The sequence below is a fragment of the Neomonachus schauinslandi genome, chromosome 9, assembly GCF_002201575.2.
Source record: "Neomonachus schauinslandi chromosome 9, ASM220157v2, whole genome shotgun sequence".
Lineage (NCBI taxonomy): Eukaryota > Metazoa > Chordata > Mammalia > Carnivora > Phocidae > Neomonachus > Neomonachus schauinslandi.
This window is the reverse complement of record NC_058411.1, coordinates 94,886,858-94,910,278: the sequence shown is the minus strand read 5'-3', so window position 1 is coordinate 94,910,278 and position 23,421 is coordinate 94,886,858. Positions and strand designations below refer to the sequence as shown.

The 23,421-nt window shown below is 37.6% G+C and overlaps 1 protein-coding gene across 1 annotated transcript in view; it reads left to right on the top strand.

Moving 5' to 3' along the window:
* Positions 1–819: 819 nt before the first annotated feature.
* Positions 820–23,421, top strand: part of DNAAF4 (dynein axonemal assembly factor 4) — a 59,111-nt gene continuing 36,509 nt past the window's right edge. Inside the window, exons 1-3 of the mRNA XM_021694016.1 lie at positions 820–1,095; positions 1,441–1,588; positions 5,385–5,518. Coding sequence (XP_021549691.1) covers positions 973–1,095; positions 1,441–1,588; positions 5,385–5,518 — 405 coding nt within the window. The 5' untranslated portion in view covers positions 820–972. The remainder of the gene's footprint in view (positions 1,096–1,440; positions 1,589–5,384; positions 5,519–23,421) is intronic.

The following is a 23,421-nucleotide window of genomic DNA, read 5'->3' as shown; positions in this document are numbered from 1 at the left end:
GAACCTCACAAAGACTCTTCCCAAAGCACGCAGCCCAGGCCTCTCTGCTCTCTCCACCCTGAAATCAGGACCCCAGTGGAAACCAAGAGTCAGATGCCCAAGGGACTGAGCCACTCTTGTTTTCTTTTTTAAACATCAAATTCCAGTAACTTATAAACTGAGTCTAGAGAACGCAGCCTGGGCAAAGATCATTGCAATGGGAGTTAAGAGAGCAGGATTTTAATCACGATTCTGCCACTAATCTAAGTGGCAATGGGGTTAAGTGTGTGGGTCTCAAATTCCTTAAATATGCAGGATGAACTACACCACCTTCAAGTTTTCCTTCCAGAACTAAGTCTTCTTAAGCAATTGTAAAATGTATCCGTGTAAATCCAAGCTATCCTACAGATTGAGTTGCAGCCAAGCGTTTGTCACATGAGTCATAATGCCACTTCTTCCCAGGTCTTAAACCATGTAGTGAAACCTATCTACGATCTTTTGGTGGCCTTACAGTTGAGAGGATTTGGACCACTACAATAGTAAGGCCAAGCTCCCAGGTAATTTCCAAAACAGTAACACCAAATGATGTTCTGACAGCCTTCATCAGAACAAAAGGCCAGGGCTGCTAGGCACGGGGGCGGTGCACCTGCTTCTTACAGGTCTGGTCCCTCTGGTAACTCCTTTTTTTCTTTTTCTTTTTTTTGCATTCTCAGGCGCAAGGCTCTTTTCTTAAAATGAAGGCCTATTTCTTCGGTGATTCACTCAGGCCCCAGGGAACGGATAATAGCCACAGGAGTGGTCTATCGCCCGGGCAGTCACGAGAGGAGTTTGCGGGGCGGTCGCAGAGGCGCGCCCGGGGCACGCTGGGAACGCGGGGCGCCGCGGCCCGGCCTGACCCGGAAGGGCTGGTGCGTGGTAACCCCGGCTTCCCTAGCAACCGAGCAGGTGGCTAGTCCTAACCATCCGCATCCTCTTGTTCAGACACCTCGCGGGATGCCGCTGCAGGTTAGCGATTACAACTGGCAGCAGACGAAGACTGCGGTGTTTATCTCCGTGCCTCTCCGGGGCGTCTGCGTCAGAGACGTGGACGTGTTCTGCACGGAAAGCTATTTGAAGGTAGGAACTCGAGTTGTGCCTGCCGGGTCCCCGGGGGTGTGTTCCGAAGCTTCTAAGAGCGCTTCTATGTACACGCCGCAGGCGCGTTCTTGCAGATAAGCATCCTAAAATTTAGTTCTATTTTTTTTTTTAAACCGAATCTCATGAGGTGATACCTCATCTTTAGACAGATGTCATCAGACCAGAGATGATTTTTATCCAGGATTTCTTCATATGCCTTGTTAATCGAGTAAATTTATAGCAGGCATTTAAGAAAATGATCTTGGTCTCTATCATTTGTTTCTTAACGGCTGTGTCTTTATTTTCTGTAACTAAATTAACCTCCGTTTACCCCCTTCTGAATAGGTCAACTTTTCTCCATTTTTATTTGAAGTGTTTCTCTATGCGCCCATAGACGATGAAAACAGCAAAGCCAAGATTGGGAATGACACTATTGTATTCACCTTGTATAAAAAAGAAGTGGCCATGTGGGAGACCCTTTCTGTGTCAGGTGGTAAGTTTTTTATTAAAAGATGTTCATCTGGTTGTGCTTTTTATATTTTATACCTTAAAATTTTTTTTCAGAACAATTGTTTCTCTTCTAGAAGAAAAAGTAGGAACGTGAGCATGATTTAAATGACATGGTGCTTCAGCTACCACTTAAATAACTTAAAGATTGAATAATTCAAAAGTTAGAGCACATTTGTAATAGTTCTCAAGCAGATGTGGGCTTGTGTCTTCAGAGGATAAGGCCTCTTGATATGATCTTTATTGAGCACTTATTTTGTATTAGGCATTAATGCATCTGGTAATCCTCAGAACAACCTATTACTTAGGTTACCACCCTCCCAGCCCCGTTTTTTTTTTTTTAAGGTGAGGCTAGTAAGGTACAGAAGGATTGAATAATTGGCACAGTAAGTGGCAGACTGGAACTGGAGCTTTAGCAGTTTGACTCTAGAGCAGTGGTTCTTAACCCTGGCTACATATTTGAATCACCTGCAAAACTTGTAAATAATACACATGTCTGAAATTCACCCTAGACCAATCAAATCAATTTCTGTGAGTGGGAAAAGCTTTTCAGGGGTTATAATGTGCAAAGCTGAGATCCCCTATTCTCTGTACTCTTAATGAGTATTCTTCTGCCACGATTGGCTTTGTGGGTCGTAATTGCCCTCTACTGCTTTACCTTTATTTTCTTCCTCCCTGTTCTAGTTGTCATGTATTCTAGGGCTTTATATCTACTGCCTGAAATTTCTCGTAGGCCTCTGGCATTAAGTCTTCAGTAGGAACTACTGAGAATGGGGAGATTGCAGTCATTTTTTTTTTTAATTTATTTTTTTAGTAATCTCTACATCCAACATGGGGCTCGAACTCATGACCCCAAGATGAAGAGTCACATGCTCTTCCAACTGAGCCAGCTAGGCACCCTGCAGTCATTCTTTTTTTTTTTTTTTTTTTTTTAAAGATTTTATTTATTATTTGACAGAGAGAGAATGAGAGAGAGAGAGCACATGAGATGGGGAGGGTCAGAGGGAGAAGCAGACTCCTCGCCGAGCAGGGAGCCCGACGCGGGACTCGATCCCGGGACTCCAGGATCATGACCTGAGCCGAAGGCAGCCGCTTAACCAACTGAGCCACCCAGGCGCCCAGTCATTCTTTATATTAATTCTTTCTTGATATCTTGCAGTGAAATCTAATTTTGTAATCCCCAGGACCAGATAGAATTTTTCTGTAAAGTCTAGTATTCAGCTCAGAAAATACTGGCTAAGGTAGATTACCATAGCCAGGTTACTTTAGCTCTTTAGTGAGTTCCAGACTAACTGAAGAGTTTTTAAAAACCAGATTCTTGCTGTCCTACTCACTCCTTCCTTTGTGATTCAGTAAGTCTGAGATGGGGCCTGGGACTATGTCGTGAAACACACCCAGGGTGTTTTGACTTCTTACCTAAGATCAAATGTAAACACTTTAATCTATTTCAGTTCTTATTGATAATCTTAATTTTAAAGTAATATGGGACCAGAATCATCACCTATTACAATGGCTTATTTTAAAATAAACAGATTGGGAGTGGTGGGACCCCAGGTGATTCTGATGACTGACCAGGCTTGAGAACCACTGACTTAAATGTGTGTGTGTGTGTGTGTGTGTGTGTGTTTCCAGGAAACATTCTGTCTGCCAACTTGTTAAGATATAAAGAAGAATCATGGAACGCCTGGGTGGCTTAGTTGGTTAAGTATCTGCCTTCGGCGCAGGTCATGATCCCAGGGTCCTGGGATCAAGTCCCACATTGGGCTCCTTGCTCAGTGGGGAGCCTGCTTCTCCCTCTGCCTGCCGCTACCCCTGGCTTGTGTGCGCTCTCTCTCTCTCTCTCTCTGTCTCCCACAAGTAAATAAATAAAAATCTAAAAAAAAAAAAAAAGAAGAATCATCAGGAAACCTGTTACTTTTCCCTACATGACACTTTCTTCTATGTCAAATTCTCTTCTTAACTGCTTGGCTGTCTTTTCCAGGAGTGGGAAGGGAATTTTCTTTCCTAATCATGATCTTCCTCTCTGTTCTATACATCTGCTTGCAATTCACACCTACTTGATTCTTCTCTTTCATGGTAATATGGTCATCCCTTCCAAATTTTGACTATTTAAACTAAAGCTTAACAAATTTTTTCTGTAAAGGACCAGATAGTATTTTGAATATTATGAGCCCCATGGTCTCAGTCACAATTACTTAGTTCTGCTATGGTAGCACAAAAGCAGCCAATAGACAATACATATATATGGACACCAAAATTTGAATTTTATCTAATTTTTATATGTCATATTATTTTGATTTTTCAACTATTTAAAAATGTAAAAATTATTCTTAGCTTGTGTGCTAGAGGAAAACAGGCAGCAAGTTAGATTTGGCCATGGTATGCCAATCTCTGATTTAGACTAATCAAAACAGTCTTAAAACTAGTTTATGTAATAAGTAATGAGTATTGATTTTACTTCAAAAACCAGGTTTGAGATTCCTTTAGAAATCAAACTGAGTTACACAGCAACTCAGTGAAATTATTTCTTTAACAAGATTGTTTTTCACATAAAGTGTGTGGAACTAGATCCAATCTATACGCCACGTTTTCCTCATCTTTCAGAACATATTTGCTTAATTTTTTCCTGAAGTTTTTTCTTGGTATACTTTTCATTTCTTTTAGATGTGAAAGTAGGTTCTTTTAGTTTACCCCTGAATCTGGTCCAGTTGTCTGTCACTCTGTTATTAAACAGGAGGGTTGGGAGAGGCTTCAGACTTAATTCCAGTCCTAAGTCCTAGTCAAGATCTTGAATGAGAAAAGATTCCATGCTTTTTTTTTTCCTTTTCCTTTTTAAGGCAATTTCTTTGAAAATTAAAATTCCAGACTTTTTTTTAACCGATAACTGAAATTTAGCATTCCCTTCAATCATGAATGTAGGCAACAAACAGCTGTATCAAGAAGTATCACAAATACATTTATATCACAAAGTACATTTATCTTTTATACTCACTACTTTGAAATTATAGTATTTATTACACTTGTTGGTATATATTAATGCATTAATGAAGAAGTATATATATTTTTGTGATATTGTATATCACAAAAAAAACCCTCTTCTTCTCTTCTAGGAGACCCCATAGTGATGATTTATTGTGATTAGGTTTATAAGCAAATAGCCCTGGTTTCTTGACAGAGTGGAGAAAGATAAATGTGTACTCTTTCCCTCTATCCTGTCCCATCCCCTTCTCTTTACCACTTCCCCCCTCTCATTTCACTACCCTCTCTCCCTTTTATATCCCTCTCCCTGTCCTCATCATTCCCCCCACTTTTTAAAAGATTTTATTTATTTATTTCACAGAGAGAACAAGAGAACACAAGCAAGGGGAGCAGCAGGCAGAGGGAGAAGACGACTCCCTACTGAGCAGGGAGCCAGAAGTGGGACTCAATCCTGGGACTTCAGGATCATGACCCGAGTCGAAGGCAGATGCTTAACCCACTGAGCCACCCAGGCATCTATCATTCCCCCTCTTATTCTCCCTTTCTTTTGTTCCCACTTTCTCTCATTCATATTTTCTCTCTCTCTCTTGTTCTCTCCCTCTGTAGTAATTAATTGCTGTTATAGTTGCTTGCTTACTTTTTAATGTTAGCTTGGCCAGTTTAATAGTGAGAAATGTTTTCATCTCTCCATGTGAAGTTTGGTCCCCCCTCCCACCATCGCGTCCTGGATCAGTATGTTAAGCAGTTTTTTCCTAAGTAAAACATTCATCATAATCCTAATTTAGTGATATTTCTTGTTCTAGTTGACAAAGAGATGATGCAAAGAATAAGGGAGAAATCTATTTTACAAGCACAAGAAAGAGCAAAAGAAGCTGCAGAAGCAAATGCTGCAGCAAGGCGAGAAGATCAAAAATATGCACTAAATGTTATGATGAAGGTAAGTTGCAGATTGTTAGGAAAGTTCTCTAATTAAAGAGATAATAGTAAACTCTGTAAGGATGATTTATTCCAATCACTGTACTTCCTCACCTCTTTATTCATACTTTGATTATAGGATTTACTATGTTATAGAGGCTATCTACTACTTACATGTATTCCTGAAAATCTGTATGAAAGTAGAGGGTATACAGGTTGGACAATAGATTTACTTGTTTCAGGGAGAATGTTCTATTTCCAAGGGAGAAAAAAAATTATAATTTTGTATGGTAAAAGTGTTTTACTTCTTTTTTAATCTTGGAATAAAGGACATGATTATTTAAAACAAGAAGAGCCTAGATTATGTCAATACTAAACATTGACATATTCTTATCTTTTTAACTGTTGAGGCTTCCAAGTTAAAGCTTTTTTTTTTTTTTTTAAGATTTACTTATTTTAGAGAGAGAGCACACAAGCAGGGAGAGGGGCAAAAGGACAGGGAGAGAATCTCAAGCAGACTCCGACTTCTGGCTGAGTGTAGAGCCTGAAGCCGGGCTCAATCTCACTACCCTGAGATTATGACCTGAGCTGAAATCAAGAGTTGGACACTTAACTGACTGAGCCACCCAGGCACCCCTCAAGTTAAAGCTTTAATCAGCAATATATTTTTTGAGATATAATTCACATACCATATAATTCACCCATGTAAAGCTTACAGTTCATTAGTTTATAGTATTTAGTGATGTGCGACCATCACCACAATCAGTTTTAGGACATTTTCATCACCCAGAAAGAAACCCTGTGCCTGTTAAGAGTCACTCCCCATTTCTCCCATTCACTCCAGCCCCAGGCAACCACTAATCCACTTTATAGATTTACCTATTCTGACTAATTTTTGCAAGTAATTTCTTATCTCATATTCTCATTTTGACATCTTGAAAAGATTAAGGAATCTATAACTAGCATTTCATCAAGAGCTCTGTGGACCCATGATGCTTCTTTTGTATATGGATTACTAATATTGTATTCATAATCAACAGTTCATAATTCCAAGGATGTCTCCACTTCTTTTATTACTTCTATTTGTCTTTTATATATACCCTATGGTTATATAGTGTCCTTTACTTAAAAATTTAGCACATGGTCAGCTGACCAAAGATTCCTGCTTTCAGTATACTTGAATTCCATCTTTTCCTTTTTGTGTTATCACTGCTGTCAGCCTTTTGATTTTACCATTTTCCTGAATTTTAAAAAATAAAAGCAAAATAATATAAAATTTGTGGTAACAGATAAATATTCCCTGAACTAATAAAATAGATAAATAATGGTATACATTTTGCTGTATTGGTAAAATAACAAAACTGGCAGTACCACCATACTGTGCCTTGAAGTTATTAATGCACTTATATCTGAAAGCCTGATTTGGTATTTGGAAAGGTGGTTTTGGGGTATTAGTGCATAAAATATGAAGCTGTGGATGATATGAAAGTGGAAAGCACCTATGAAAGTCTATAACCTATACTACAAATGGTCCATTTTGTTTGTTTCTTTCCTTCAATGGAGTTCAGAGTTGGGATTATGTTTTCTTTCATCCTTATTACAGCTATTGCCAAGTTAAATAGTAGGTGCTCAAATATTTGAATGAATTAATGTAAATACATTGTTCTAGGACCCTGTGACAGTAGCTAAGTCCTATTTTGATGGATAGATGCAACATTTTTTACTCTGTCCAATCTTAGACATTCAGAAAAGAACTTCCAAGGTTCAGTAATACTAGATGAAGAGCTAAAACAACAAAAGGCAACCTGTTATTAGCTTAAACCAAAAATTAAAACTTGATTTACATCTCAAAAAATAATAGTTTTTTGGTAGTTATCTTTTTTAAAAGATTTTATTTATTTATTTTAGAGAGAGAGATGGAGAGAGAGAGAGTGTGAGAGAGCATGAACAGGGGAGAGGGAGAAGCAGACTCCCCGCTGAGCGGGAAGCCAGACACGGCCTTGGGCCTCGATCCCAGGACCCTGGGATCATGACCTGAGCCAAAGGCAGACACTTAACTGACTGAGCCACCCAGGCACCCCTTAATAGTAATCTTTTAAAAATAATTAGCAGGGCTGGTGCTAAGACTCATTATGTCAGTTCACTGTGCTGTATGTATTAGTCTGCTTGGGCTACCGTAACAAAATACCACAGATTGGATGGCTTAAATGACAGACATTTATTTTCTAAAAGTTCTGGAGTCTAGAAGTCTCAGATTGAGGTCCAGCAAAGTCAGTTTCAGATGAGGAGTCTATTCTTGGCTTGTAGGTGGTGGAGAGAGAGAAAGAAAGAAATCAGGTGTCTCTTCTTAGTAGGGCACTAATCCTGTTCTATCAGGGCCTCATGCTTATGACCTCATTTAACCCTAATTACTTCATCAAAGTCCCCATTTCCAAGTACAGCCACTCTGAGGATTAAGGCTTCAACATATACATTTGGTGGGGACACAAACATCCAGTCAATAACACTGTGTAATAAACTATCCAAAATTTAGTGATGTAAAGGCACAAAGACTTATTTCTCAACATTCTGTGTGTTGGTGAGGAATTTCTTGTCAGCTGGGGCTGGATTTATTATGGCTGGATGTGCTAGGATGGCCTCACTCACATGTCTAAAACCTTGCCTGGAAGAGCTGTAGCCTCTCTCTACATGTGGTATTTCAGTCTCCAGGGCTTCTTGACTTCGTAGTCCAGGTTCTTGGTAGCAAGAAAGGGAAAGCCCTAATGCACAAGCACTTTTAAAGCTTCTGCTATGTCATATTTGCTAATGTCCAGTTAGCCAAAATAAGTCATATAGCAAGCCCAGATTCAAGGACTGGAGAAAGAGACTACACCTCTTCTACGAAAGAGGGATTAAGTCATATTGCAAAGGGGTGTGCAGAGAGGGATGGGAGGAATTTGGGGCCATTTTGCAATTAACTTTACTCAATTAGTTTGAATTTAAAAGATTAGGGTTTAAATAATAAAGAGAACTTGATTCATCCAGCAGGAAAAGTTCAGAGATAAAGCAGTGATCAAATGTAGTTAAATCAAGGCTCTGATTCCATTTCTCTGCATCATCTTTAGCACTGCCTTTCCTTGTGTCTGCTCATCCTTAGGTTGATAGTGAGATGATCCATGTCTGCATATAACAAGGCCCAGGGGAAGACAGGCTATTTTGTTGGCTCCCTTGTAAGCTCCATAAAACAATTGCTTTCAATGTTGTAAAATATTAAAATTTGAACACATTTCAATGAGTTTTGAAGTGTTTGATGCTTCACACTTGGTTTACAGCATCAGCTTTTTGGTGTCTTTGCTGCTGATCTATCATTCATTCATTTAATAGTTATTTATTGAAAACTGTGAAAGGTGTCGCTACAGAGCTGAACAAGTCAGTCTTCACTCTCAGTTTACTCATGGTATAGAGAAGGTGACAGACAAGAAAAAACAGATTACACCATAGGATGCATGAGAAGTCATGGGAGGATGGAAAGAGAACACTGACAAAAGATTGGTATCTCAGTCTGAGAGTACAGGCAGGAAATATGAGGCAGTGTTTTTTGTGCCAAATATTGGAGAATGAATCACAGGTATCTGAGGAATAAATGGAAAAATTATAAATAACTTGGATAAGTCCATGACAGAATATGGCCCAGTGAGGGAACATTTGTTGGTCAGAAATAAAGCTTAGTATTTTGAAAATTTTTCTGCAGGTAATGGGGAATTCTTAAGGGATTTTTCAGCAAGAATATCAAATTAATTGGGTTTGTGTGTTGGAAAAGCTCATTCTGGTTAATGAGTATGAAGTGGTTGCAGGGTAGAGGCAGAGCTTTTGTATTTTTAAGATGGAAAGAACCTGAGCACGTTTATATGTTGAAGAAGGAAGCTAGTAAAGAGAGAGAAGTTGATAATACAACCGAGGGAGGGGACTGATGATGATGGAACAGGTGGGATGAAGGTTAGAACAGGTGAAAAAATTAGTCTTAGCTAAGAGCAGTATATTTTATCTTTGGACACTAGAGGGCAGGAATAAGGAATAACACGATTTGGAAAATTCTTAAGGACACAGACAGTTAAAAGAATCCTTTGTTTTCAGGGTGAAGGAGGCAAGAGGGAAAGAGGTTAAGGTGGAGGTATACGTTTTGAGGTGATTAATGGAAGTTTGGAATACTGACACCAAACTGATCTTCTGAAGCATGCTCTCTTTGTCTGACAATTTTGACTGCTACGGCCTGCTTTGTCTGTCTTCTTTACTATTTTGTTTTATAGATTACCCTCTTCCCTTTTGAGTTTTCTTTTTGTTTTCTTCTTCAGGGGAAGTACTACTTCACTTTTGCCCTCTGAGCTTTTAACCTAGGTAAATCAAATTTGAAGTGCTTTCTTCTGTCATTTTCACAAAGTTGAAACTCAAACTGTGAAACAACTTTGCATAATCATGCAGATGAGGTATAAGTTGCTTTCTGGAATTATCTAGGTTATGCTATAGGGCCTTAAAAAGTTCTTATCAGTGAACCAGATGCCCTGTTTATTGGAAGTCTGTACAATGTACAAAAACCACAAGGAACTGCTTGGCTCTTTTTTTATTCCATTTTTTAATAGTAATGTTCTTGTTCCTAGAATTTTTTTTATCCCCCAGCCCCTCCTTTTTCTGCACTTTCTTCCCTTTCAATGCACGTCAGCACTGTTGACCCTATTGACTTTCTCACAATCCTGTTTCTTGCTTTTGCATGTTTAGCATTTTCCCTATAAACCATTCTTAGAGCTCTATGCTTTTGGTATCTCCTGTTCTAACTCCTTTGACCTACTCCTTATATGTGAAATCTTCATTCTCTTACTTTATTTGTTATTAACAGTTATTACCATCATAAGACACTTAATTGTGCTGTTAGTATACTCAGTCTTTGTATCAAAATTCCTTTTGAATTTTATTTTTCACCTTTATTATCTTTGATATTGCTTATTGAGAAGTTTTATTATTTTTTTAAGATTTTATTTATTTATTTGACAGAGAGAGACACAGCGAGAGAAGGAACACAAGCAGGGGGAGTGGGAGAGGGAGACCAGTCTCCCTGCGGAGCAGGGAGCCCGATGCGGGGTTCTCCCAGGACCCTGGGATCATGATCTGAGCCGAAGGCAGACACCCCATGACTGAGCCACCAGGCGCCCCAAGAAGTTTTACAGATCAAATACATTTTTTTGTTTCTTTTTCCTTCAAAGTGCTGCCATGGTGGCTTTTATTTTATTTTTAAGTATTTTATTTTCCAGTTTTATTGAGGTATAATTGACAAAAATGTAATATATTTAAAGTGTATAATGTGAACAGTTGATATACATATATTTTGTGAAAGGAATCCCATAATGAATGTATATATCACATTAATTAATTAATTAATCTATCACAAAGGGAGGGAAAACTGAATGGGAAGAAATCAGAGAAGGAGACAAACCATGAGAGACTCTGGACTCTGAGAAACAAACTGAGTGTTACAGAAGGGAGGGGGGTGGGGGGGATGGGGTAACCAACCAGGTGGTGGGTATTAAGGAGGGCACGTGTTGTGATGAGCACTGTGTGTTATATGCAACTAGTGAATTGTTGAACAATACATCAAAAACTAATGATGTACTATATGTTGGCTAACTGAACATAATAAAAAAATAAATGTTTGATGGAATTCAAAAAGAAATACATATATCACTTCATAAAGTTACCTTTACATTGGATCTCAGCACTTATAGCTAAAAATTTGTACCCTATTACAGCTTCTCCCCATTTCCCTTGCCCCCTAGCCCCTGACCACCACCATTCTGCTCTTTGTTTCTATAAGTTCAACTTAAAAAAAAAAAATTCTACGTGTAAATGATATGCTGTATTTCATATATACTATGCATATGTTACATATAGTATATACATAATATATATGTGTGTGTATATATAATGAACATAATATGTGTGTATATGTGTGTGTGTGTGTGTATATATATATATATACATATCACATTTTCTTTATCCATCCATCAGTGGACACTTAAGATTGTTTCTATAGGGGTGCCTGGGTGGCTCAGTCAGTTAAGCATCTGACTTCGGCTCAGGTCTTGATCTCGGCGGGGGGTCCCTGCTCAGCAGAGAGTCTACTTCTCTCTCTATCTGTCCCCTCCCCCCTCTCAAATAAATAAATAAAATCTTTAAAAAAAAAAGATTGTTTCTATATCTTGGCTATCATGAATAATATTGCAGTGAACAAGGTATGGTAGTATAAAGACATCTCTTGGAGATAGTGATTTTGTTTCCTTTGAATATATATGTCTATTAGTCATTTATATATCTTCTTTGGAAAAATGACTAGTCAGGTCCTTGGCCCATTTAAAAGTTTTTATTTATTTTCTTGCTACTGAGTTATATGAGTTCTTCTATATTTTGCATATTAACCCCTTATTGGCTATGTGGTTTGCAGATATTTCTCTCATTCAGTACATTACCTTTTCATATTGTTGATGTTTTCTTTTGCTGTGCAGAAGCTCTGAAGATGTAGTCTTACCTTATTTTTGCTTTTGTTGCCTTTGCTTTTAGTGTCAAATCTAAAAAGTCATTGCCAAACCAATGTCAAGGAACTTACCACCTATGTTTTCTTCTAGGAGTTTTAGGTTTCGGTTTTTACATTCAAGTCTTTAATCCATTTTGAGTAGATTTTTGTGTATGGTGTAAGGTAGGGATCCAGTTTTGTTCTTTTGTGTGTGAATATCCATTTTTTTCTAGCACCATTTACTGAACAGACTGTCCTTTCATCACTGTACATTCTTAGTGCTTTTGTCAAAAATTAATTGATCATACATGCATAGGTTTATTTCTGGGCTCTCTGTTCTGTTCCATTGATCTATGTGTCTGTTTTTATGGCAATACCATACTGTTTTGATTATTATAGCTTTATAATATAGTTTGAAATCAGAAAGTACGATTCCTCCAGCTTTGCTCTTCTTGCTCAAGATTGCTTTAACTAGTCAGAATCTTTTTTGGTTCCATATAAATTTTAGGATTTTTTTTTTTTTCTATTTCTGTGAAAAATGCCATTGGAATTTTGATAGGGGTTGCACTGACTCTGTAGATCACTTTGGGTAGTGTGGATATTTTAACAATATTAATTCTTCCAATATGAACATGGGATATCTTTCCATTTATTTGTGTCTTCTTCAATTTCTTTCAGCAATGTTTTGTAGTTTTCACTGTACAGATCCCTCATTTCTTTGGTTAAATTTGTTCCTATTTTATTCTTTTTGATGCTATTATAAATCAGATTTACTTCTTAATTTCTCTTTCTGATAATTTGTTGTTAGTGTAGAAATGCAACTGATTTTTTTATATTGATTTTGTGTCCTGAAACTTTACTGGATTTGTTTATTAGTCCTAACAGTTTTTTTGGAGTCTTTAGAGTTTTCTGTGTATGTCATCTGCAAATATAGACACTTCATGTCTTCCTTTTCAATGTGGATGCCTTTTATTTCCTTTTCTTGCTGAATTGCTCTAGCTGAGACATCAGTAGAGGTGTTGAGTAGAGGTGGTGAGAGTGGGCATTCTTGTCTTGTTTCTGATCTTAGAGGAAAAACTTTTGGCTTCTCACCATTGATAGGATGTTAGCTATGGGTTTGTCATATATGGCCCTCATTATGTTGAGATATGTTCCATATAGACCCAATTTGTTGAGAGTTTTTATCATGGAAGGATGTTGAATTTTGTTAAATGCTTTTTCTATATCTATTGAAACTATCATATGATTTTAACCCTTCATTTTGTTAAATTGGTGTATGACATTGATTGATTTGCATATATTGAACTATCCTGCATCCAAGGAATAAATCTTATTTGGTCATGGTGTATAATCCTTTCAATATACTGTTGAGTTCAGTTTGCTAATATTTTGTTGAGAATTTTTACATGTATATTCATTAGGGATATTGGCCTATAGTATTCTTTTCTTGTAGTGTCCTCATTTGACTTTGGTACCAGAGTAGTGCTGGCCTCATAAAAGGAGTCTGGGAGTGTTCCCCACTCTTCAGTTTTGGAAGATTTAAAAAAATGATATGTATTAATTCTTTTTTTATGTTTGGTGGAATAGACCAGTGAAGCCATCTCATGCTGGACTTTTCTTTGTTGGAGTTTTTTTGTTTGTTTGCTTGTTTATTGAAATATTTTACTTATTTACCTGAGAGAGAGAGAGAGTGTGTGCATGTGTAGGAGGAGGGGCAGAGGGAGAGGGAGAAGCAGACTCCCTGCTGAGCAGGGAGCCTAACGTGGTGCTTGATCCCCCAACCCTGGGATCATGACCTGAGCCAAAGGCAGACACCTAACCAACTGGGCCACCCAAGCACCCCTGTTGGGAGGTTTTTGATGACTGCTTCAATCTCTCTTATAATTGGCCTGCTTAGATTTTCTCTTCATGATTGTAACCATCCTAATGGGTGGGAAATGGTATCTCAATGTGGTTTTGATTTACATTTACCTAATGTTAGTGATGTTGAGAATCTTCCCAAGTGTTTCTTAGCCATTTGTATATCTTAATTGTATATCTAATAAAGTCCTTTGTTCATTTTTAAATTGGATTATTTGTTCTTGTTGTTGAGTTGTAAGAGTTATATATTCAAGACAAAAGATCCTTATCAGAAAATGATTTGCAAAAATTTCCCCCAATTTATAGATTTTTTTCACTTTGCTAGTATCCTGTGACACACAAAAGCTTTAAGTTTTCATAAAGTCCAATTTGCCTATTTTTCTTTTGTTGCTCATACTTTTGGTGTCAGTCATATCTAAAAATTCAGTGGTGGGGTACCTGGGTGGCTTAGTCAGTTAAGTCAGTTAAACTCTTGGTTTCGGCTCAAGTCATGATCTCGGGGTCCTGGGATCGAGCCCCGCATCAGGCTCTGTGCTTAGCAGGGAGCCTACTTCATGATTTTCTCTCTCCCTCTGCCCCTCTCCACCCCTGTTCCTGTTCACTCTCTAAAATAAATAAGTAAATCTTAAAAAAACTAAATAAATAAAAATTCAGTGCTAAATCCAAGGTCATAAGGTTTACCTTGTGTTTTCTTCTAGGAGTTTTATGGTTTTTACCTCTTATATTAAGTTGTTCATTTATTTTGAGGTTTTTTTTTTTAAAAGATTTTATTTATTTATTTGACAGAGAGACACAGCGAGAGAGGGAACACAAGCAGGGGGAGTGGGAGAGGGAGAAGCAGGCTTCCCGCTGAGCAGGGAGCCCGATGCAGGGCTCGATTCCAGGACCCTGGGATCATGACCTGAGCTGAAGGCAGACGCTTAAAAACTGAGCCACCCAGGTGCCCCTATTTTTAGTTATTTTTTGTATATGATTTGAGCTATGAGTCCTGCTTTATTCTTCGGCATGTGGATTTTTAGTTGTCGCAGGAGCATTTGTTAAAGAGACTATTCTTTCCCCATTGAATAGTCTTGACCTTGTCAAAAATCAATCAGCTCATTGGGCATGGATTTATTCTCTGGTTCTCAGTTTTATTCCATTGATCTATATGTCTGTCTCTGTCAGTACCACACTTTCCTGACTACTGTAGCTTTGTTGTAAGTTTTGATATTAGGAAGTGTGAGCCCTCCAAGATTTTATTTTTCAAGATATTTTGGCTATTCTGGGTCCCTTGTAATTCTATTTGAATTTGAAGATTGGCTTTTCCATTTCAATTATTATTGTAGCATATCCATATGTTATCTGATAATTTGAAAAGGTCATTATATAAAATTTTATTTCTTTTAAGGATTTTTTATTTTTTATTTTTAAGTAATCTCCATATCCAACATGGGGCTCGAACTCACAACCCTGAGATCAAGAGTCATGCACTTTACTGACTGAGCCAGCCAGGCACCCCTAAAATCTTATTTTGTTAAAAGATTTTATTTATTTATTTGAGAGAGAGAGAGTGCACGACCTGGGGGTGAAGGGGCAGTGAGAGAGGGAATAGCAGACTCCCCCCCCCGCCACCCCGCCACCCCGAGCAAGGAACCCAACGCTGGGCTCAATCCCAGGACCCTGAGATCATGACCTGAGCCGAAGGCAGACACTTAACCAACTGAGCCACCCAGGTGTCCAGTCTTATTTTTATAATTTAAAAAATGAGTAGAAAATGAAAGGATGGTAAGATTACTAGTAATTTTTTTTCTTTTTGGTATTTTCTGTGTTCTCCCAATAATAAACATATTTTTTCATAATAAGGAAACTTTTTAAAAAAAAACTGGCAGTACTTACCTTCTTATGGTTATTTTTCCTACTTTTTTTTTTTTAAGATTTATTTATTTGAGAGAGAGAATGTGTGTGTACATGTGAACAGGGAGGGGCAGAGGTAGAGGGAGAGAGAATCTTAAGCAGACTCTGATCTCATGACCCTGAGATCACGACCTGAGCTGAAACCAAGAGTCAGATGCTTAACTGACTGCGCAACTCAGGCACCCCCTTTTTCCTACTTTTAATTTCTTTTTGCTCTAATAGGAATGTACTAATTTTCTGTGTAAATCTAACAAATTTCTAAGCATATGAGAAATTAACTTTAGCCATTAATTTGGTAACATCAGAAAAGGCAGTAATCTCTGACACTGCCTTTCTTATATATATATTTTGTCAAGTATGCTGACCTACCTCATTTTTGTGTAGGTATATTCCAGATTCACAGCACTTGTGTAGAAGTAAACTTTCAGCAGTCATACATGTTTCCACCTTTTTTGTTTATTTCAAGCTTTTTCATCTCTTCCAGAGGTATGGTTAAAATTTATTCATTCATTCATTATACCCATTAGGGTATTTGTTAGCTTTGGAAAGAACAGAGTGTAGAAGAAGAAATACTTTTGTTTAGAGAAAAATTGAAAGAACCGAAGTTGTTGAATGGTTCCTGTCTTCTCAACAGCAAAGTCTTTTGAGATGGAAGTAGCAGAATCCAATTAGGCATCTCTAAAAAGGAAATTGTTTGCAAAAGTCAGTTGTCAGAGATGAATAAAATTATTACTGAGCAGCAAGGATAAGATGAAGGGTAGGGTACAAAAGTATATTAACTAATTTTCATTGGCCCAAACCTGTCAGTTTTGGTCCTTGAATTTGTTTTTTTTTTTTTAAGTTTTTATTTATTTTTAAGTACTCTCCACACCCAGCACGGGGCTCAGACTCAGAACCTGGAGATCAAGAGTCGTATGCTCTACTGACAGCAAGTAAGGCACCCCTGTCCCTTGCATTTGAATGCTAGTCAAATGGGAACTTTGTAACATACATAACATTAAATATGTCTGTACTGTCTCCGTGTATAATAAACTTGGGTACTGGCTTAAGAAAAATTTCTCCATCAGTAAGCTGAAGCTGAATCTTTTTTTTTTTCTTTTTGAAGATTTTATTTATTTATTTGACAGAGAGAGACACAGCGAGAGAGGGAACACAAGCAGGGGGAGTGGGAGAGGGAGAAGCAGGCTTCCCGCGGAGCAGGGAGCACAATGTGGGACTCAATCTCAGGGACCCTGGGATCATGACCTGAGCTGAAGGCAGACGTTTAATGACTGAGTCACCCAGGCACCCCTGAAGCTGAATCTTTAAAAGATACCAAACAAATCGTGACAGGGTTATGAAATCATATACTGTAAAAACAGAATTTTCTACCACATAATAACTTTTGTTGAAGGAGAGAGGGAAAGCTAACTAGTGTAATAAGAGCTTGCTTTTATTCTTGTCTACATGTGTAGTTTCCAAGTTACTTACAAATTCTTATGCTTTTTATAGTAAGTTCAGATATCAATTCAATGAAGTAAACTGAAAGGGAGGATAACCTATGTCCAAATTTGTTGGAAAGCTAAACAATTTCCTTTCAGTAATTCATGAGTTTTATTTTTGGTTTGTGAGTTAATTAGCCATTGGCTCTCCTTATAGCTCTTACTGTTTCTTTGGGCCCCTTTCACCTATTTTGAAAATTTGCCAAAGGGAAAAGAGAAATGTCTTAGTTGGCTCAGGCTATCGTAACAAAAAATGACAGAGTGCATGGCTTAAATGACAGAAATTTATTTCCTCACAGTTCTGGAGGCTGGGAAGGCCAAGCTCTAGGTGTGGGTCAATTCAGTTTCTAGTGAAGACTCTCCTCCTGACTTACATATATGACTGCCTACACACTGTGTTCTCACAAGGTGGAGAAAGAGAGAGAGAGAGAGAGAAAGCTCTCTGGTGTCTGTTCTTATAAGGACACTAGTTCTGTTTTATTAGGATCCCACCCTTATGGTCTCATTTAACCTTAATTACCTCCTTGTAGGTCTTATCTCCAAATATTGTCACATTTGAGGATTAGGACTTCAATATATGGATTTGGGGACCATGATTTAGCTCATATAAGGGAGGGGAAATAAAATGAAAATCAGTTTTGTTCCATTTTAACTTTGGCTGTAACAGATGTCTATATAATTCTAAACACCAGATTCCCATTTCCACAGAACATAAATAACTAAATAATTTCAGAAGTTTATAACTTTCAAGAAAAAATTTAAAACTATTAAACTTTAGACTGAGTTATTATTTTAATTTTCCTTCTTAAGGAATTCTTCGTTAGAATGATATATAGCTACATGTGGAAGATAATACTTTAAGATATTCTTACCTGGGACACCTGGGTGGCTCAGTTGGTTAGGCATCTGACTCTTGATTTTGGCTCAGGTCGATCTCACAGTTGTGGGTTAGCATGGAGGCAGGCTCTGCTGGAGTGGGGAGCCTGCTGGAGATTGTCTCTCCCTCTGCCCCTCCTCCCCCTAGAATAAATAAATCTTTGAAAAAAGATATATTCTTACCTGGCATTTTTGCATGTTGTCTACTTTTTCCATTAGAATTCTTTTTTAAGATTTTTTTTTTATTTTTTTTATTTGCGAGAGAGAGAATGAGAGACAGAGAGCATGAGAGGGAGGAGGGTCAGAGGGAGAAGCAGACTGCCCGCTGAGCAGGGAGCCCGATGCGGGGCTCGATCCCGGGACTCCAGGATCATGACCTGAGCCGAAGGCAGCCGCTCAACCAACTGAGCCACCCAGGCGCCCCCATTAGAATTCTTAACATATTAAACGGTTATTTTAAATTCCATGTCTGATCATTTTTATATTTGTGTTATATCTGAGTCTGGTTCTGTTGATTATTGTCTCTTTATGGTGTGTTTTTCTTGCCTTTTGGCAGGTCTTGCAATTTTTTATTGAAAGCTAGACCTGTATCAGGTAGTAGAAACGGAGGTTATTAGGCTGTTAGGGTATAGATTTATTTTAATGTGGCTGCTATGTTTAATGTTAGCTGTGGCTGTATGTATCAGAAGCTTTAAAGGCTTCTAGTGTCTGGTATTTTTTTTTTTTTTTACCCCCCCTTTGACTCTGGGCTTCTCCATTTTTTCTTCTTCTGAGAGAGTCTTTATCGTAAGATGCTCTCTTATATAATCTACTCTAATTATCCTGGAGCCCTTTTGGTGTGGTAGTAAATTGTAAGGGAAAGGAAGCATTCATAATCTTTCAATTAAATATCACTTTTTTCATGGGCCTGTATCTTGGGACTGTGATCTTGACAAGTTTTCTCCCAGTGAGACAGCTTTTCCCCACTGCCTCCTATTACCTTCCTTGGCTGTAGTGTTCCTGGTCTATTTTTTGAATCCCTATTAACTCTTTTCTTCTCTCCTTAGGTTGGACAGAGAGGCTGGAGAAGACTGGAGTGGGAGGGATTCTCTTCCCCCAGCAGAGATAAGGGACTTAAGCTCTGGCAAAGTCCTTTTCTCTAGATGGTAGATGTTTAAGGAGAATGCTGTGGGTATTTCTGTAATCCACAATGACTATTCTTCCCCTCCCTTTGCCAGAGACACAGTTATCTTATTCAGAGCTTCATCACTGTAGCCTGAGGGAGTTTCTGGAGGTGAAGCCCACAAAAATATGGGGGCATTTCTCAAGACTGTGGCCTGAAAGTTTATCATTCTCCTGCTAGTCCACCCTTAAGCGCCAGTATTCTGTCAAAATTACCATTTAAGTATTCCTATTAGTTTATAGCTCTAGTTACTTTTGATACAGGCAAGCAGATCTTTGTGTCTTTTTGGATACACCTGTCTCTCCAGATTACAGGGTAACAGTTTGCCCTGCAACTTTCTTCTTTGATGAGTCAAAGAAAACTAGTTGTTTTTCAGTTTGTCCATCTTTTTTTGTTGTTGTAAGGATTGGAGTGACAACCTTCTAAGCTTTTTGCTTATCAAAGCTGAAACTAGAGCTCTTTTATAATATATATATTTAGGTTGTTGTAAAACTTTTTAATGGCTGCTAGATGCACTTTTAACTTATAAGAATCTACTTCAAGTAAACACTGACTCAATTCCAGTAAAATATAGCGACTTTCCTCTAATACATCTTTGGGCTGCTTTGCCATTCATGTGTATGTAGTTGTTATAACTCAATAATATATGTTATAATTCTACTTTAAAAATTATCGCTTTTTAAAAGAAATCATAGGTTTTTAAAGAAATCAAGAGTGTAAAGGCAAAAAAAGGTCTGTATTGTCTTTTTTTCTTGATTAAACCATGTAATATAATATCAGCAGTCCTTTTTCATTTGTTTGTTTTAAAACTGGAAATTTGTACCTTTTTTTTTTTTTTAATTTTTTTTAAATTTTTTTTTTAAGACTTTATTTATTTGCAAGAGAGACAATGAGAGACAGAGAGCACGAGAGGGAGGAGGGTGAGAGGGAGAAGCAGACTCCCTGCCGAGCAGGGAGCCCGACGCGGGACTCGATCCCGGGACTCCAGGATCATGACCTGAGCCGAAGGCAGTCGCTTAACCAACTGAGCCACCCAGGCGCCCGGAAATTTGTACCTTTTGACCCCTTTTACCCATTTCACCCAACCCAACATCCCATCGCTGGCAATCACGTTTGTTCATGGTATCTATGAGCTTAGGGTTTTTTTGTTTGTTTTACAGATTGCACATATAAGTGAGATCACATGGTATTTGTCTTTCTCTGTTTTATTTCACTTAGCATAATGCCCTCAAGGTCCATCCATGTGGACCTTGTTGGAAATCTTGTTGTAAATGGCAAGATTTCATTCTTTTTTGTGGCTGAACAATATCCTAGTGTGTATATATATTCCAGATTTTCTTTCTGTTCATCCATCGGTAGATACTTAGATTGTTTCCATGTCTTGGCTATTGTAAATACTGCTGCCGTAAAGCTGGGGCCATGCATATATCTTTTTTAGTATAAGTTTTCATTTTCTTTGGAAGTAGATCATGTGGTTGTTTTATAGTTAATTTTTCGAGGAACCTCCAAACAGTTTTCCGTAGTGTTTGCACCAATTTATACTCCCCCTAACGACGTACAAGGGTTCCCTTTTCTCCATATCCTCACCAACGCTTGTTATTTCTTTTCCTTTTGATACTAGCCATTCTAACAGGTGCAAGGTAATATCTCACTGTGGTTTTGATTTGCATTTCCCTGGTAATTAGTGAGGTTGAGGATCTTTTCATGTACCTGTTGGCCACCTGTATGTCTTCTTTGGTAAAATGTCTATTCGGGTCCTCTCTTCATTTTTTAATTGGATGGTTTGTATTTTTGGATATTAGCCCCTTATCAGATAATTTAATTTACAAATGTTTTCTTTCATTCAGTAGGTTAGCTTTTCATTTCGTTGATGGTTTCCTTTGCTATGCAGAAGCTTCTTAGTTTGATGTAATCTCACTTGTTTATTTTTGCTTTTCTTGCCTTTGTTTTTGGTGTCAAATCCAAAAAATCATCACTAAGACCAATTATCAAGAAACTTACTGCCTATGTTTTCTTGTAGGAGTTTTATGGTTTTTAGATCCTACAATCAAGTTTTTAATCCATTTTGAGTTAAATTTTGTGTATGGTGTGAGATAGTGGTCCAGTTTTATTCTTTTGCATGTGGATATCCTGTCTTCCCAATATCATTTATTGTATCTTTTTGGTTCCTTTGTCATAAATTAATTGGCATATATGCATCAGTTTATTTCTAGGCTCTCTATTCCATATCATTGATCTATGTGTCAGTTTTTATGCTGATAGAGTACTTTTAAGTTTTAGTTACTATAGCTTTGTAATATAGTTTGAAATCTGGGGGCTTGATGCCTTCAGCTTTGTTCTTTCTTAAGATTGTTTTGGTTATTCAGGGTCTTATGTGGTTCCATGCATATTTATGGTTGTTTTTTCAATTTCTGTGAAAAATGACCCGGAATTTCATAGAGATTTCATTGAATCTGTAGATTGCTTTGTGTGGTATGGACACTTTAACAATATTAATTCTTTTAATTCATGAGTATGGAATATTACTATTTGTGTCTTCTCCACTTTCTTTCATTAATGTCTTATGGTTTTCAGCGGACACGTTTTTTACCTCCGTGGTTAAATTTAATTTTAGGTATTTTATTCTTTTGATATAATTGTAAATGGGATTGCTTTCTTACTTTCTCTTTCTGATAGCTCATTATTAGTGTACAGAAATGCAACAGATTTTTGTACATTGATTATGTATCCTGCAACTTTACTGAATTGGTTTATTCTAACAGTTTTTTTGTGGAGTCTGTAGGGTTTTCTATATATAATATCATGTCTGCTGCAAATAGTGACAGTTTTACTTCTTCCTTTCTGATTTGGATGCCTTTTATTTCTTGCTCTGACTACGGACTTCTAATACTGTGTTGAATGTAAGTGGTGAAAGTGTGCATCCTTATCTTGTTCCTGATCTTAGGGGAAAAGCTTTCAGCTTTTCACCATTGCGAATGATGTTAGCTGTGAGTTTGTCATACTGAGGTATGTCACCTCTGTACCCACTTTGAGAATTTTTATCGTAAGTGGATGTTGAATTGTATTGTCTTTTTAAGCTTATTTTTAAATTGTGGTATAATATACGTAACATCAAATGTATTATTTTAATCATTAATTGTATGGTTGAGTGGCTTTAAATACATTAATGTTGTGCCACCGTCATCATCATCCATCATCAGAGCTTTGTTCATCTTACAAAACTAAAACACTGTGCCCATTAAACAATGATAACTCCCCAACCCCCTCTTCCCTCAGACCCCCATTTTCCTTTCTGTTTCTATGAATTTGACCACTTTAGCTACCTCATGTAGTTGAAATCATACCATATTTGTCCTTTCATGACTGGCTTATTTCATTTTGCATAATGTCTTCAAGTTTATTACATGAGAGCATATGTCAGAATTTTCTTCCATTTTAAGGCTGAATAATTATCTATGATCATGTATATACCACATTTTGTTTATCCATTTGTATTGTGTTTTATATTTTTGCACATATTTACCATTTCCCATGCTCTTCATTCCTTCTTGGGGATCTGAGTTAGTGTCTGGTGCCATTTCCTTTCAGCCTGAAGAACTCTCTTTAGTATATCTTGTAGGGCACGTCTGCTAACAACAGCTTTATTTAACTTGGAATATGTTTATTTCATCTTCATTTATGAAGAATGGTTTTGCTGGACATAGAATTCATAGTTTATATGTTTTTTTCTGTCAGTACATTGAACATGACATTTGACTGTCTTCTGTTCTCCATCGTTTTTAATGAGGAATTAGTCTTATCTGTATTGTCATTTCCCGCACATGATGAGTCCTCTTTCTCTTGCTGCTTTCAAGATTCTCCTCTTTGTTTGACTTTTCTATTAACTTAGCAGTTTCACTAAATTGTATCTAGGTGTATCTCTTTGTGTTTTTTTTTATTAAAGATTTTTATTTATTTATTTAACAGAGAGAGAGAGAACACAGCAGGGGAGGGGGAGAGAGAGAAGCAGGCTCCCCGTGGAGCAGGGAGCCTGATGCGGGGCTCGGTCCCAGGACCCTGGGACCACAGCCTGAGCCGAAGGCAGACGCTTAACGACTGAGCCACCCAGGCGCCCC